This window comes from Sebastes umbrosus, chromosome 4, assembly GCF_015220745.1.
Source record: "Sebastes umbrosus isolate fSebUmb1 chromosome 4, fSebUmb1.pri, whole genome shotgun sequence".
Taxonomy (NCBI): domain Eukaryota; kingdom Metazoa; phylum Chordata; class Actinopteri; order Perciformes; family Sebastidae; genus Sebastes; species Sebastes umbrosus.
In genome coordinates, this window is record NC_051272.1 from 2,017,282 (window position 1) to 2,035,302 (window position 18,021).

General features: G+C 40.7%; 1 protein-coding gene across 1 annotated transcript in view; it reads right to left on the reverse strand.

The window, feature by feature from the left end:
* The window catches only part of tubgcp6 (tubulin, gamma complex associated protein 6), a 47,953-nt gene extending 30,148 nt beyond the window's left edge, over positions 1-17,805 (reverse strand). The window contains exons 1-11 of the mRNA XM_037766138.1: positions 17,509-17,805; positions 15,043-15,852; positions 14,699-14,862; positions 13,850-14,063; positions 9,657-9,815; positions 7,936-8,057; positions 7,725-7,788; positions 7,513-7,622; positions 7,287-7,378; positions 4,972-5,111; positions 49-198 (exon numbers count right to left, since the gene is read on the reverse strand). Of these exons, the coding sequence (XP_037622066.1) occupies positions 49-198; positions 4,972-5,111; positions 7,287-7,378; positions 7,513-7,622; positions 7,725-7,788; positions 7,936-8,057; positions 9,657-9,815; positions 13,850-14,063; positions 14,699-14,862; positions 15,043-15,840 (2,013 nt within the window). The 5' untranslated portion in view covers positions 15,841-15,852; positions 17,509-17,805. The remainder of the gene's footprint in view (positions 1-48; positions 199-4,971; positions 5,112-7,286; positions 7,379-7,512; positions 7,623-7,724; positions 7,789-7,935; positions 8,058-9,656; positions 9,816-13,849; positions 14,064-14,698; positions 14,863-15,042; positions 15,853-17,508) is intronic.
* Positions 17,806-18,021: the final 216 nt, after the last annotated feature.

Here is an 18,021-nt window from a genome sequence, read left to right on the forward strand (position 1 = left end):
ACAGGCGAGATGCTACTGCATGGGAACAATATGCATGAGTATCATTACTTGCTCCTCCCTGCTGATGGCACTGTGCTTAGCAACCCGCTCCATGCGTCCGCGATACACAGCGCAGTCCCTCTCGATCTCCTCCACCTCCTGGAGGGAGAAGGTGACGGAGATGCGAGGCACCGGCAGCTCCGACCCGCAGATGTAGTGCTGTGGACACAACAGGTAAGAGAAAATATGTAAACCTCTTATACCAGGGGTCAGCAACCTTTACGATCAAAAGAGCCATTTTAGCTTGTAGTCCAAGTATATAGTATATAAGTCTAATGCAGTGTGGGACAAAGAAATGTACTACGGAGTATTAGGGCCACATTTAGGGATAATAAGAATAAAGTCATAATATTACGAGAAAAAAAGTTGTAATATTACGAGAATAAAGTCATAACTTTACGAGAAAAAAAGTTGTAATATTACGAGAATAAAGTCATAACTTTACGAGAAAAAAAGTCGTAATATTACGAGAATAAAGTCATAACTTATAACGAGAAAAAAAGTCGTAATATTACGAGAATAAAGTCATAACTTTACGAGAAAAAAAGTTGTAATATTACGAGAATAAAGTCATAACTTTACGAGAAAAAAAGTCGTAATATTACGAGAATAAAGTCATAACTTTACGAGAAAAAAAGTAATATTACGAGAATAAAGTCATAACTTTACGAGAAAAAAAGTAATATTACGAGAATAAAGTCATAACTTTACGAGAAAAAAAGTTGTAATATTACGAGAATAAAGTCATAACTTAACGAGAAAAAAAGTCGTAATATTACGAGAATAAAGTCATAACTTTACGAGAAAAAAAGTAATATTACGAGAATAAAGTCATAACTTTACGAGAAAAAAAGTAATATTACGAGAATAAAGTCATAACTTTACGAGAAAAAAAGTTGTAATATTACGAGAATAAAGTCATGACTTAACGAGAAAAAAAGTCGTAATATTACGAGAATAAAGTCATAACTTTACGAGAAAAAAAGTAATATTACGAGAATAAAGTCATAACTTTACGAGAAAAAAAGTTGTAATATTACGAGAATAAAGTCATAACTTTACGAAAAAAAAAGTCGTAATATAACGAGGATAAAGTCATAACTATAGGGGAAAAAAAGTCGTAATATTACAAGAATAAAGTCATAACTTTACGAGAAAAAAAATCATATTACGAGAATAAAGTCATAACTTTACGGAAAAAAAAGTCGTAATATAACGAGGATAAAGTCATAACTTTACGAGAAAAAAGTCATATTACGAGAAAATAACACGTAAAATTACTACTGTATAATACTATGATTTTATTCTTGAAATCTTTTTTCCTCAATGTGGCCCTAATACTCCGTCGTACCATAGAACTACAACAATGATAAATAAAAATGTAAACCAAAAAAACAGTTATTCATTTCCACAAATTTTTTTAAAAAATCCACAGGGAGCCACTGGATGAAGAGCCGCAGGTTGCAGAGCCCTGTCTTATACTGATCACGTCTATCATATATATCATCATCTACATGACATTTGTATATTTATTACATGAATATAAAGTAGTGAAACAGACAGCTTCACTGTTTACTGAATTTTGTTGACTGTTTCCACCACAGGTGTTTTCCCCTTGCACATTCGTTTTCTGCCTCCATCTCTAGCAGCCGTGGCTGTTTCTCGTTGTTTGAGCAGACTACACACGAGGTAGCCTGAGGAGGTTTCGCTGCTGTATCTCGTTTTTGGCAGTTTGTCATACGCTTCGAGGTGACTATGTTTTTCATTTGAGACTAAATGACTTTTTCCCCGTCATGATTTCAATGTGCAGCAGCCTCAGGTAGCGAGCAGGAAGCAGATGGGTTACCGCGAGGCAAAGTATCAAGAGAGTAAAAAAAAAAAAAACATTTACCGTAGTTTATCATGTATGAAAAGACCCAAAATGAACACTGTAAGTGGACTACTCGACTACTATAAGCAAATCATTTAAACAGCATTTGTATAGGAATGATTCTGTCCCACAGTTTTTGATCCAAGCGGTTGATCACTGTACTAAAAAAGAGGCTCATTGTTTTAAGTGTTCATCGTGATGTCTTAGTGAAATCATGTGTTTTCATATCTTCGACCACAAAGTTCCTTTTTGGACTCGCAATTATTTTCACCGTTAATTAATCTGCTTTCTTGATTAATTGATTGGTCTATTAAACCTCAGGAAGGAGTGAAAAGTGTCTTTATTATCATATAAGACAAAGAAACAGTGGAGCAGCTGGAATCAGCAAATGTTGGCTTTTCTGCTTGAAAAATTACAATTAATCAATTAACCAAATAATCCAATTAATTTTCTGTTGATCAACTAATTATAGGGCTGAAACTAACGATTACTTTCATTGTTGACTGCTTTTGTTACAAACAATGTACCATCAGCTGCAGAAGAAAGCAATGTGGCTTGTAGTGTTTTGTCTCTTTGCAATAACTATTATGGTTTATTTGGTCGGAACAGATACAAAATACACAGACAAACTGAAACCAGCTGTCCGATGCAATGTATCAGGGTTTATAGCTAATACTAATTTACAACAGCCGTCCCTAGAGGACTAAGTAATGTCTCCAGCTGAACCCACACAGTAAAAAAACAGCAGTGCATTGGATGTCTCCTTCAAAACATCCGTAGCCATAAAGTACTTTTTTCCTAAAATAATATGTCATCTTTATCCACATCAACCCGACTGGATAGCCGTTAGTTAGACAATCTTTTCACTTGTATTTTCTCGATACACATAATTTCACATGTGTTCCAAAGCCATCCTGTAATTTATTTCCAGAAATAACACTGGTGGAAATTAGCATACAGAGAAACACTGTAGTTACACAATGCCAATTAGTCAGGAGCACGGGCCCTGCGGTTTAGGTCAGGTAGGTCGAGTCATGAAAAAACATTATGAGCTGGGGAATCAGCAGGCGGGTCACAGAGAAGAGAGGAAATTAGATACGATTAGATTACATAAAAACTTCCAATGCTTCGCTGAAGCTTTCCATTCGTCTGACATGCTAAGCTTCCTGTCACCATGCAGAGTGGGGGGTCCATTCATATACAGGGACGAGGCTTTTATAAAGGTGCTCTAAAGGCTGTAGTGCTGAGAACACATAATGATACGTTGACTATATTTAGTGCACAACAGCATCGGTTTCACCGTACAGGCAATTCTGAGATATCTCAGATATATCAAGAATACCATCTGGATTTGAAACAATTTGTGAGATTGAGTCCATTGACAGGAAATGTGTCGACAACTATTAAAACAAAAATGTCAAACATTTCCTGCTTCAAAAATGTGAGGATCGGGGTGTAAAGCCCACTTTAACCATTATAACAAATAGTGTATACTGGAGAACATCGTCAACACTGCTTTTAATATAATTATTTGTTTTGTCTGTAAAATATCAGAAAAGACTGAAACATGCTCATCATAACTTCTTAATGTCCAATGTGACGTCTTCAAATGTCTCGTTTTGCCTGACCAACGGTCCAAACCCCCAAAGATATTCAGTTTACACTGATATAATACAGAGAAACGCAGCAAATGCTCACATTGTAGGAATTGAGATAGGGAATGGTAAGCATTTTAAATAGTAGCCAATTGATGATTGTATAAGTTGCTGAAACTGCAATAAAAACTAAGTAAAAACAAATTAAAAAAATAGTAGCCAATTTATTTTTCCGTAGATCGACTAATGCAGGGTTCAGCATCCTTTACTATCTAAAGAGCCATTTTAGGGAAATAAGAAACATTTGAATACTGTGATGAAGGTAACACAGTTTATAGTCTAAGTATAAATTATATAAGTCTAATGCAGTGAGGGCCAAAGAGAAAATATACTACAGAGTATTAGGGCCACATTGAGAGGCCACGGACATTTCCAGAATGCAGTCATAACTTTACGAGAAAAAAAGTCAGAATATTAGGAGAGTAAAGTCATAACATCACGAGACAAAAAAGTCGGAATATTACGAGAATAAAGTCATAACTTTAAAAGAAAAAAAGAAAATAACACGTAAGATACTACTTTATAATATTATGACTTAATTCTCATAATATTACGACTTTTTTCTCTTAAACTTATGACTTTATTTTCGAAATCTCAGATTTAATTTTTTTCCCCTCAATGTGGCCCTAATACTCCGTCGTACCGTCGTACCATAGACCTACAACAATGATTAATAAAAATGCAAATGTAAACAAAAAACAGTTATTCATTTCCATTTTTATAAATCCACAGGGAGCCACTGGAGAGGAGCTGAAGAGACGCAGGTTGCTGACCCCTAGACTAATGGATTAATCGACTTATCGTTTCACCCTTGGATACATCACGATAGCGCAGCTGACACAAAAGAGGACAGTATATATATCTAAAATGGCAATATTTGGGTTTTTTTATTACAAAAACTGGCAAAAGTCTGCGGTGAGAGACATGAGAGCGTAACAGTTCAGAGTTGATGATGAAAACAGCTCTGCCTCAGTACCACAAGACAATTCATCATACTACTGATGCATGTGTATTGGTACCGCTTTGCAGAAGCCTGTGTCCCCATATGTTGCAGTATTGATTATTTGTCCCATCCCCTTTGGGCAGCATGGATTTCCAAATGGGTAGAAGCATGTTGTGGCAGGTAGATAATTGAGGAGTGCATGTGGATTTTGTGGACGGCAGAGCCGATCTCAGAGCCAATACAATTGAACATCAAGAAGAACAGATCACATAAATACGGTGGGGTAATCTTAACATTTTATACGCCTAATTTATTCACAGCAAACAACAGTCAAAGGTTTTCTTTGTACTGAATAAATTTAAGATTTAATTAGGTTATATGCACTGATATCTTTACACAACATTCATGTGCATGAAATCCCCCCCCGTCTGCATATATGAATGTGTTAAACATGCAAAACAAACCTGCGGGCAGCAGATCTTGAGGAGGTTGATAGTCTTCCCACAGACATACACATCATTGCCGATGTGTCTCAGGAAGACGGGCACGCAATCCTCCACATCCTTTGTGATCAGCGTGTAGCCTTGGACCCAGAAGTGTTTGTCTGCACAAAATGTAAAGACGCCTATTACATGCTGCTCTACTGTTTAGACCAAGTCATTTTCCTGCTCCATTATGCCTCTGATAACAGAACAGCACCCTCACAACTGAAGTCAAAACAGTGGTGGAGTAACACTAGGCCTAAAACTTTTTCCTTATTAGTATGACTTACGGGGCATGGCAAAACTCTGGCCGCTTGAATTAACACTTGGAAATTGTTGGCGCTTAGCTCAGTGATCCTAAGCAAAAAGCATAAGAGAACATGAATGCACTGAGCTTCCAGGACTCTTTACAGAAAGCCCGCGGCTTGCCAAGAAAGCTTAGCCGCTGATTGCTTCCCTGGCCGACGGACTTGGAGGAGAACAATGACATTTGTGTGTCCTCCAAAAAGCAGGAGCGAGAAGTGCAGAGGTTCACTGCAGAAGTTGATGAGGTGTAGCCGATGAGCAAATGAACCTCTTAGCCAGACAAAGACGAGGTGATGGTCTGACCTTGAATGGGGTGTTGCATGACATACAATATTTGGACAGGCTGTAATGATTCATATAAAACCTTATTTATGGAGTACTGTCAAAATGAAGCAATTACAGCGTGTACTCATTTAAGGAACAGGCTTTCATCAAGATTATTATTTGCTTACAAACAATTCCCTAATACAGGGCTGCAACTAACCATTATTTTACGCTATCGATTAATGTGACGAAAGGCGGAAAGTTGAGCATTTTTATTAAAAAAATTACTTTAAATGGTTAATCGATTATCAAAAAATAGTTGCTTCTTATTTTTCTGCCGATTGATAAATCATTTCAGCTCTAGCATAATATGTTCATATCTCGTTTTCACAAAATACACAAAATCTAATCTCTTCTGAGGCAGGAAAAGCCAAAACTAGGATCAGCATTGATTCATGGAGAGACCTTCGTCTGGTCAGCTAACATTACTGCCAAGCAGCTGAAATATAGAGTGATATTGTGCTTTTAGCTGACGTGTGTCTCCTCACTGTTTTGAGTGATGCTCGTTCATGTCTATGTAGAGCGAGCACAAGCGCGAGCACCAGGACGCTGACTTTTGTAGACTTAACGGACACAGGTGTCGCTGTTAACAAGACATTTCTGATTCTTACAAACAGTCCGTTTAAGGCTGCAACCTACGATTATTTATATTGTCGATTAATCTGTTGATTATTTTCTATTATTAATTGATTAGTTGTTTGATCTATAAAATGTCAGAAAATGGTGAAAATTGTCGATTAGTGTTCCCCAAAGCCAAAGATGACGTCCTCAAATGTCTTGTTTTGTCAACAACTCAAAGATATTCAGTTTACTGTCATAGAGGAGGAAAGAAACCAGAAAATATTCACATTTAAGAAGCTGGAATCAGAGAAGCACAGCAGTCCATTGCTTCTGTTCTGTGTCCATACCCCTGTCTGTTTCTCCAAACTAGGGGCGTGCCGACCGTCATCTACTGTAGGTAATACACTGATTATTCAATTCAATTTATTTTTATACAGCGTCAAATCATAACAGAAGTTATCTCGAGACGCTTTTTATATAGAGCAGGTCTAGACCGTACTCCATAGTTTAGAGACCCAACAAGAGATCCCCCGTGAGCATTGCTCTTATTATGTATAAGTACCTCATACAAGCCCCACTTCAAAACACCAGAACTATCCCTTTAAATCTTGAGCCAGCCGGTTCCTGCAGAGTACAGACGGGTCTGTATTTATCTGCCCTGCGAGGATCATCTCCTCCTGTCTCAACTCTACTCTTCTGCTCTCCTAAAGAGCAAAGACATTAATTGGATATAAAAAAAAAAATAAGTCAGCTTGTCCAGATTTGTCAAGGGCAATTAATACAAGAGAAGAAATGTAAGAGAATGTTCCAGCCAGCACGTAGTACCGGCTGAATAGAATAAAAGAAACATTACTTATTTGTCTCCGTCCCTGTGGCTTACAGAGCGGAGACGGCTCTGGTCTCTAAAGCTGTGGGAGCTGATTTTGTTTCCCACTGATTATCATCCAATAACTTCATCCTTTATAGACACAAGGACAAATCCAACTAGGCAATAAAGGCTGTAATGAAATCTATTTTTTTTTTCTGCAAGACAATCTGTCGGGCAGGCTTTTCATTTTCAGAACCTGCTGACTGAAGACGGCAGGAGAGTGCGTGTGTCGTCTCACCTCTGCAGCCGAGATAGTCCTGATTGACCTGGATCATGAATTCTCCATAAACATCCCGAAACACGCCGCTGTACACCCAGTCAGACACAAACCTAAAGTGAAGCACAGTAACAAGAGTCAGACCTGACAATCCCTGGAAAAAAATATCAATATAGGAAGTTCTGCATATCACTGAAATGTCCTTGGGTTCTATTACTATGTGTGTATGAGGAGCACAGTGACTGACCGTGTATACGGTTCACAGCTGCTCTTCAGCAGCGACAGCAGGACCGGATAGTTCTCGTTGCTGCAGTTATTCTGGGCTTCATTGTACAGGTAGGACATCAGTTTAACACCCTGAGGAGAGCCACATGGCACTGAGCTGACACCCCATCTGATAGGCTAAACACAGCCATGATGGATGACACATTGCAGTTTGCAGATAAAAAGAGCACTCACCACAGGGAAGGTAGCCTGGCCTGCACCCAAAGGCCCGTCTACACAGCACAGCTCTGACAGGTACCTCGGATTAAAAGAAAGCAGACATCTTTTTGATCTGATGATATTTACATCAAGGTGCTCTCGGACAAACAAACTGTCGACTGGGTTGAGGTTGAGATTCAAAAGTGTGAAATCAACACCAGACACATGAAAGCAGGTTTGGCCTCACCTTAGCTGGCGGCCCACTTTACGGAAGAGGAAGCCAATAGTCAACAGGCTGAGGGTGGGCGGAGTGCTGAGAACACAAGCTCTGTAGTAATGCAGATACTTCCGCAGACCGCCTGTAAAAGCCTTGGAGGGAAACACAATGTTTTTTTTTTATTTTATTTCATCATCTATGAAGGTGTAGAACCACAGAAATGTCCACTTTACCTTCAGTATAGATTGATAAAAGCACTTGTACTTTTGCACTCTTTGACTTAATGTGCCTTTACAGTGTTAGGGACCGTGTCCAACAAAGCTGAGACGCTTTGGTTGCTATGATACAGAATATCTGCCGAAGTATTCATGTCAGCATGAGATAGAGTGTTTGCTCTGGATGAAGGGAGGCTGAAGCACATAGGGGGAGAGGATGGATCCGTAGGTCATGTTCATTTTTTTTGGGCGAGGAAACATCTTGGCGAGTCGTTTGGTTTGAATTCAGAGCTTTATTATCCCACACGGAGAAATTTGTTTGGTCCAGTGCCTCAGACATGAGGACAACATAAGTCCAAAGTAAAAACAATAAGAAGTAGGGCTGTCGATAATAACGCGTTAACGCCAATTTGTTTTAACGCCACTAATTTCATTAACGCAACTTGCGTTGATTGATTTTTTAGGTTGTAGCGGACTCAGTTTTAATGCTAGAGTGAAGATACTGGTATCATATGAAACTATAAAAACCTTATGAATCCATCGGTACCAACCATGTCATACTAACTTGTCACTAAGGAGGCTAAATAACGCTCCAAAGTTACGCTAAATTTTGACGAGGAAAAACTGACATGTCCATTTTCAAAGGGGTCCCTTGACCTCTGACCTCAAGATGTGTGAATGTAAATGGGTTCTATGGGTACCCACGAGTCTCCCCTTTACAGACATGCCCACTTTATGATAATCACATGCAGTTTGAGGCAAGTCATAGTCAAGTCAGCACACTGACACACTGACAGCTGTTGTTGCCTGTTGGGCTGCAGTTTGCCATGTTATGATTGGAGCATATTGTTTTATGCTAAATGCAGTACATGTGAGGGTTTCTGGACAATATCTGTCATTGTTTTGTGTTGTTAATTGATTTCCAGAAATAAATATATACATACATTTAAATAAAGAAAGCATATTGTCCCACTCCCATGTTGATAAGACTAGTAAATACTTGACAAAACTCCCTTTAAGGTACATTAAAGTGTCAGTGACGAGCGCAGCGTTTTACCCAAAGTTGAACACACATCGGCGACTTGAAAAAAAACGGCAAACGTGCAGCACTCTCTGCAGAAAAGATGCTCAGCGCCTCGTCACGCTGATGGTGTTTTGACCACAGCATAAATACACAGCGCTCCCATTGCAAAGCATTAAAAATATATGCTCAGGAAAAAAACGCTTCGGTGGACACGGCCCCTTAAGATATTGTGGCTACAGATTTCCCACTGCCATTAACCCTCGTTTATTAAAATTATCATTATCATTATGATCATATTTGTGCTTTTAGACTGTTTGTGCGAATGAATTTTTTATGTGTATTTGTGTTTGCAAACTCACTTGTCTCAAATTGCCCCTTGAGGGACGAATAAAACAAACTGAATTGAAGACCACAACAATGGTAACAACAGAAGTCCCATGCAGGGTACGAGTTGAGAAGGGAGGGTAAAATGTGCAGTCTCAACGGCATTAACGATGATTATGCAAACACACCTGGAAGACGAGGCCTTTTTTGTCAGCGCTCTGCAGAGAGAAGCGACTGAGCCTCAGGTAGTGGGTGCCGTACTGGGCCAGCTCCCCCAGGAGACGAGACACGCTCTCTGGAGAGGCTCCCGACACGCACACACCAGGTCTGACGTCAAACTGAACGCTCTGCGAAGGAGAAGATTACATATTTACAGATGGTGGACAAAATACAATGACTAACTGTACAGTCTAATAACATCCAATAAAATAGCCCTGCAGCAAAGACCGGCTTTTTAAAGCTTACAATATCGAATTTTTGTGGAGGCTGTCAGAGAGTCACCTCCATGGTGATTTCTGAAGGCACGGTTTGTGCTGTTATTATATTAGACCGCAATACATAATCAGGTGTTTGTTATGTTGTCCTTCCTGTGGTTGTTTTATGAGAACTGGATACAAATGTCCTAGACAGGATCCTTCTGGGGGGACAGAAATAACACAGACAATAGCACAAAGCACAGCCTCAAAGATTACCTTTGAGTTTAATAAACACCTCTCTGACAGCCAAACTTTTTACATTATAAGCCTCACAGAAGTTGCATCTGATGCAGGACTAGGGACATCCTTTAGGGGGATGGGAATCACCACAGGCCTCATGATACGATATTATCCCGATACTTAAGTCAAGATACGATCTTATTGCGATATGCTGAGTATTGCGATAAGATATATAGCGATTTATTACCTTTTTTCAACTGCAAATTATGCAGTTTGTCAACATCTGTTTTATCTAATACCCCTTTCACACCGAGGACTCAACCAGGGTTGAACCAGGGTTGATTGTGTGTATGAAATGGTTAACCCGCATTGATCAACTCGCCTTTGCGACCCAGGTCGAGAGGTGGGTCAGACCAGGGTCGATTTCAATGTGAATTGTGCACAGACCAGGGTCGCTAACAACGAGGCGGGACAAATCATGTCATTGGTTGGAAATGAGGGCGCACAGTCGTGACGCAATTGTCACAGGTCGCCGTGGCTCATAAACAAACAGAGCGACAGCAGCAGGAATGTTTTCAGCTACGTTACACTGGAAGAGAACAACTAACAGTTTTATTATGGATATGTGGTAAGATTTCGAGGTGCTGGAGCTCCTGGCCGTCCGCGGAGAGGAAGAATCAAGCGGCAGATGATCGGGACAGTGAGGGACAGCGTAGTGTACGCGAATATAGCAAGGCTGCTTAACGAGAGAGGCATCTCTCGTACACAAAAACAGGTCACCAACAAATTGAAGGCACGGAAGAAACATTACACCAAAGTGCATGACAATAAAATACAGTTTCCACTTCAGTCTCACTTCAATCATTTTTATTGCAGCAAAATGGGATTGTCAGACAAGCAAACAGACTGACCAAGATAAATGTTGCATGAAGCACCTGACAAAGTGAACTGTTTGTATTACAGTCTACAATATAGTTCAACTTAAAGGAGCAGTGTGTAGGATCTGGCGGTATTTAGTGGGAGATTGCAACCAACAGAAGTAGGGGTGGGCGATACATCGAATATAGTCGCTGTATCGCGGCTTGTCCCATGCGCGGTGTATAAAATGACTATATCGCGAACATCGACTACAAATTGTCATGTAATGTTTTTAGGCCACCCCGCCGGAATGAGACTCGCTTTGGCATTTCTTTCTCTCCCTCTCTCCTATGGCTGCACACACACACACACACACACACACACACACACACACACACACACACACACATACACATACGTCACAGACGCCGCGCCCATCCAAACCACTCTCCTGGGCAAATGTGTGTGTGACGTATGCGGCCGGCGTGTTTTGGTCTGGAGGGAAGCAGCCGCAGCGGAGAGAGAAGGAGTCGGCCCAGAGAAAGCGAAAGACACGACTAAAGCAACCAGAACCAGCCCAGAAGCAAATGACTCTGGCTTCCTCGCTTTCCAAAGCAATCCCATAAGACAAAAAAAGTGCAAAATGGAAAGAAATCACGGCTGCTGTAAACAGCTACATCGCAACGCCGATTAGCATAGTTGAAAAGCCCGGATTCAAAAGACTCATTCAGACACTTGATCCAAAAATGGGTGAACTGCCTGGTCGCAATGTTTTTGCGGAGAAAGCTCTACCAGAGTTCTACATTTCAGTGACAGAAAAGTTGGCCAACCACCTAATAGAGGTGACCCACTTCTCTACATCTACCGATCCGTGGTCTAGCAGAACGTGTGAGCCATACCTGGCTGAGTATCAGCCAACTGGGAGTTGAAGAGTAATTGCTTTCAAACAAGCTTCTTCTCATTTGATCACACGGGCGAGATAATCGTGCAAGGTTTAAAGGATGCTCTCATGTCATCTCGCGATTGGTGAGTCTTTCCACACTAGTGGGAAAATAATCATTTTTATTATCAGCAATGTTATAACAGCTTCCTGGTAAACATAACAATAAGTTACTTCACACTTAAGAATGTTTTAATGCAGACATATGCTGCAGGGACTACAAGAATCATCATAATGGTGTGATTGTATTGTTGATTGTATGCATCAAAGGGTTAAATCGAGCATTTATGAAGTGCTTAGAGGATATTTGAAACTATCACGATATATGTTGTGTATCGCGATACAGACAAAAAATGTCGCAATATTATTTTTAGGCTGTATCGCCCAGCCCTAAACTGAAGCCTCTCCCCCGTGCCAAGCGTTTTGGGAGAGCTACGGTGGCCGACGCAAAAATGCAAATGGCCCTCTCTAGAGTCATTTGGAGCAAAGCCCGTGCTGAAACATGGCGGTGCTACAAGGCGGACTCCTCGGAGAGACGACCCGCTCCCTATGTAGATATAAACGGCTCATTCTAAGGTAACGAAAACACAACTATTCTTATTTTCAGGTGATTAAACACTAAAGAAAACATAGTTATGAATATTTGATTCCATTTCTGCCAAATAATTTTTAGCAAAATAGGAACACACCGTCATAAAAACATAAATGTTGCATCATGCACCTGACAAACTGAACTGTTTGTATTAGAGTCTACATTGTATTTGCAATATTAATAGTTTATGTAATAAAAGATCGATACTTGATGTCCGTGTGTCGATACATTTATGCAAAATATCGCGATACCATGCTGTGTCAACCGCCCCACCCCTAAGAACTATTAGATTACATTAGATTGTACATCGTGATATAACTGTGTCACCTCTTCTACCAGCCTGCATGTTAATGATAAAGTCTGTTCGGGAGCGAGAACTCAAGGGAGCAAAAAAAAGAGAATAAGGATTCAATTTATGTAGTAAATAACTATAATCGTCTGGAGATATAATAAAAAAAAAATTAATGGGAAACAATAAAGCAACAGAAGAGCTCTCCTGTGGTTTTGTTTTTGGCGTTAGGAATAGTTTCATTTATTCCTTCATCATTTAATGTATCTTGTCAGGCGATTGACTGTGCTTGACACTGTCACTTTATTTCTTTTCTAGTTTTGAGGTAATATGCTTTTATAAGTCCACTGGGTTTGTTGTTTATTTCACACATGCACAGATTGCCCATTGATTTCTCTCATTTCCCCTCCTCGCTGTGTTTTTTAGTAATTGTCTGCTGTCACAGTGCTTTTATCACTTCAGTCTGACAGACCCCTAAAACAGAAACTGCATTTTATTGCATTTAAAGGAACAGTGTGTAACATTTCGGGGGATCTATTAGTAGAGATTTAATATAATATTCATAACTATGTTTTCATTAGTGTATACTCACCTGAAACTAAGAATCATTGTGTATTCGTTAGCTTAGAATGAGCCCTTCATATCTACATATGGAGCGGGCCCTCTTCACGGAGTCCACCATGTTTCTACAGTAGCCCAGAACGGCCAAACCAAACTCTGGCTCTAGCGAAGCTAACGCAGTTCTCCAACGCTTGTGAAACAGCGGTAACGTGAGCTGCAGAGTGTAAAACCATGGTACCGCCAGCCGCCGTCTGACTTCCTTTGCTCCTAAAGTAGTGTTATAATGGTGAGGATGGCCTCTGAGAGAGGAGAACGGTGTTACCACTGTTTTGCACTCGGCAGCTCACGGTACCGCAGTCTTGGAAAGGGAGGAGTGAGCGGAGGGGTACTCAATTGGTTGCAATCTGCAACCACACCACTAGATGCCACCAAATCCTACACACTGTACCTTTAAGAGACTGATAAATAAGGATAATGAAATGCACCTGGTTGAGAGGGAAGGTCGTGGACGCCACTCCGATCAAGACGTTGAGGAGGTCAAATACCAGCTGTGCCTGAGAGTCCAGGGGCAGCGGGATGAGAGGAGAGGGTGTAGCCGTGCTGACCACCCTCATCTCCCCCTCCCAGAGACGGTAGAGCTGGTCAAAGGCCTCCCTGCCTCCCTCCGTTAGATAGAGTGACTCTCTCGTCCCCGGTGGGCTGGCAGGGAAACATTTTGTAAAATTTAGTGTTGTGTTCCAGAGAGGGAGAGCAAAACTGAAAACATACAAGTAATTAGAAGTGGAGCTCTGTAATACATTGTTGACTTTGTAAGTTATGCTCTTCTTTTGCCTTAGTTTTTTCACTATTTTCTGACATTTCTTTAGACCAAACAACTAATTGATTAATTTAGGAATTAATCGGCAGATTAATTAATAATGAAAATAATCATCTAATCATATTTACTACAAAAAAAATTCTCTCCAACAACTTTGATAACTTTTTGATCTCAATCAAACAAAAATGCAATGTTTGCTTTTCTCCATATTAGATTGTTGTAAATTAAATATCTTTGGGTTTTGGACTGTTGGTCTGACAAAACAAACAATTTGAAGACATCACCTTAAACTCTTGGAACATGTGATGGGTATTCACCATTTTCTGACATTTTACAGAATAAATGATTAATCGTTAATCAAAAATAATTGACCAAAAACATCATGAAAATAATTGGGAGTTGTGGCCCCCGTCATGTTAAATAACTTTGTTCTGTAACTGTTTGTTGATTGGATACATCTATGTAAAAGTTTCTCTTATGATCAAACTTTCAACGGTGCAACTGACATGTCACTTACCAGCCAACAGACTCCCAGCAGCGACGTCTTCCAGGCACGAACGTGCGGAGAGCCTCCCATATATCAATGTCTGGAATGGGGCTGGTCTCCGACTGGGAGTCTGGGGTCATGTTGGAAGCTGACTGGAAGCCCTCATCCTCAGACTGATCTAAACACGAGGGAACCTGCACAGACAACAATTAATCCTCATGATGACACTATTGCAACACTAGTGTTTAAACATATATAAAACACTTTTGGAAAATTGACCCACTGGGATAAAATCAATTTGAACTGACCACATGACAAAACAACTCAAACTTAACAACATGCATTAGATAGTAGACTAAAGCATTGTGTCATACCCTTATAGCCAGCCCAGTTACATCAACATTACTGGGAACAGGAGGCAGGTCCAGTCTTATGTCTATGTCTGAGGTGCGAGTGTGTTGCAGTGCGCCAAACAGCGTCATCCTGGTCTCCCTCTCAAATCTTTCTTCCGTTTCCAATTTAGTTCTCAGAGCCAGCAGTCCTGTGCCTGGAGGGGCATCCATCAGCCTCTGAGTTCCACACAGACTCTCTAAAGTCCCCCATTCCTCCCCACACACTAGACCCCATGCCCGGGCCTCCAGCCTCTGAAGCTCCTCGCTCTGGTAGCCCCAGGGCCGAGGCCTCCGCAGCACGGGTCTCTCTCGTCTCATGTAGTCCTGGCTGAAAGAGGTAGGAGGTGGAGGTGCCGAACCAGCGAGATGTACCAAGAGCTCAAGAACTGCGTCTACTTCCTTCAGGCCAGCTGGGGATGCTCCCTCCGGCAGCATCCCCAGCTGCTCCTCCAACCTCTCTGCTTCCTCTCGGCACCCGGCCACCCGCAAGTCAAAACATATCATTAGGACTTTGTTTTTGGCCGGCGTGTTAGCCATGGCACTCGGTCCCGAGGCGGACCCTTTGGTGTCATCTTGAAATAGCTTCGACAGCAGGGCGCCGTAGGCACACTTCTTGAGAGCTCTGCGGAAACCTTCTCTGGAGACTCCACCCAGGGCACGGCGCTTCCACGACACCCCGGACAGGCTGCTGTCACACAGGGCACCCAGCAGCCCAGTGATGCTGCTGTTGTTGTTGTTGTTGCAGCTGGACGTCATTTGGTTGTTGGGGCTCGAGTACATGGTTACCTCAGCCTGTATGAGGGGAACAAAATGGGGTTAAATGGTATAGTTTTCTCTGCTTTATGTTAACAAGAAAATCAGAACAGGGATTCACAGTGCACAGCTGAGAGAATAATATGATAGTAAACGTTTAGGAAGGCCAGCTCTGTCCTGGGATGCCCCCTCGACACAGTGGAGGTGGTGGAGGAGAGGAGGATGATGGCTAAGCTGTCATCCATGATGGAGAAAGACTCCCACCCCATGCAGGACACCATCTCAGCACTGGAGAGCTCCTTCAGCGACAGGCTGCTCCACCCAAAGTGTATGAAGGAGCGCTATCGCAGGTCCTTCCTTCCTGCAGCTGTCAGACTCCACAACCAGCACTGCTCCCAGTAGACCACTTACACTTACACACCAAAAACTGACATAACCTGATATTTTCAGGTGGAATTTCATTCATTCATTTTCACTGAGCAATATCATTTTCCACTTGTGCAATTTTGTTAATAGTCTGTTTATTGTCAATACTGTATATACTGCTCCTATTTTTATATTTTTGTTACACTTTGTTTAGCTCTTTTTTTACTGTTAGCTGATGTGTCTTGTTTTTTGCACTATCCCCTTTGCTGCTGTACACTGCACATTACCCCACTGAGGGACTAATAAAGGAATATCTGATCTTATCTTTAGCTAGATTTAAGGAACCAGACCTGCTTTTCCTGGGTCCAGACCTTTAAATCTGCTCACTCCAGTGTGTTGACTGATGGAAACGGAGTGTAACCAGTTTTACTGATATCAGGCTAAAACATGCTCACATTTCAACCAAAATAAACTAGTAATTTATACCAAAATAAATGAGTAAACTAGACTTTATAGACTGCACATATTACATTTATTCATTGCACATACTACATTTATTTATTGATGGACTGCACACACTATGTTCACCCATTCACTCTGTATCTTTTATATCTCTATTATTGTTTTTATAATGTGTGTATACCTTTACCTCTCCTGTGTTTCACTCTGTTTGCTGATGTTGCTGCTTTGACACCTGAATTTCCCTCTGGGCATTAATAAAGGTTCATCGTATCTTATCTTATCTTAGACAGTAAAGTTAGCTATACACAGTGTTAGATGAAATGCACCAATGCTAGCTAACGTTTACTACCATATATAAGATTCCTCATTCAAATACCATCTAAGAATAAATTACTGAAGCAGCTGATCGATAGTCCAGTGTTGGTCATGTATGGTTTTTCTTTTGTTCCTTGATGATGGGCCTTGAGGCTAAATGAATGAATGAATGTGAAATTTATATATGTTTGGAAAATTTGAATGATATTAGTGTAACACTATATAATGTTGTATATATATATAGGATGTATGTGATCAATTTAATGTACTTGATTTCGGACCCCAGGAAGACTAGCTGCTGCCATTGGTATCAGCTAATGGGGATCCTTTTTAAATAAATAAATAGTGTGTTCAGTGCGTCAATAAATAAATGTGATATGTACATATGTGCAGTCTATAAAGTGGTATATAGGATGTATGGTGTAAAGTGTAGAGTCCAAGATGGTTGCAGATAGTGCATGTTTAAAGTTCTACATATATATCAAGCTGCATGTTGAAATAAACAGCAGGTTTCCATTCAGAGTTAAAACAGTGCTTCTTGACATCACTTACCTTCTCCAGATGTTTCCTGTTGGTTCAGAGTCTCAGGTTCAGAGAGGCTCCTTCCAGCATGCTAATGTTGTTGTTAGCATCAGTTAGCATCAGTTAGCTGTCCTGTTCAGCTTGTGTTCCAACTATCATCTGAACCCCAGCAGTTGGATCCGCTACAGAAGCTCCTAAATGTGTTAATTATTGAGTGTTTTCTTGTTCTGAGCTCATTAAAGCAGTTAATGTTAATGAGCTGTAATGTTGTTGTTAGCTTGTTAGCTAGTCGCTCCATTCATCTTCCTTCAGCTACCGCGGGGCTATTAAGATCCGCCCCCTTGAATGTGATTGGACGAGAGAATGTTCAGACTCCTCTGATTGGCTGTTTCAAAGCCACGCTGATTGGCCAGTAGTGTCAGTCAATCATAGGCTGATGATGTTATTTGCTAATGTGCTATGCTGCATTCAGGTTGCTACAAGAAAAAATGTATATATCCAAGATTCAAGATTCAAGAGTTTTATTTGCCATTTCCACCTTTA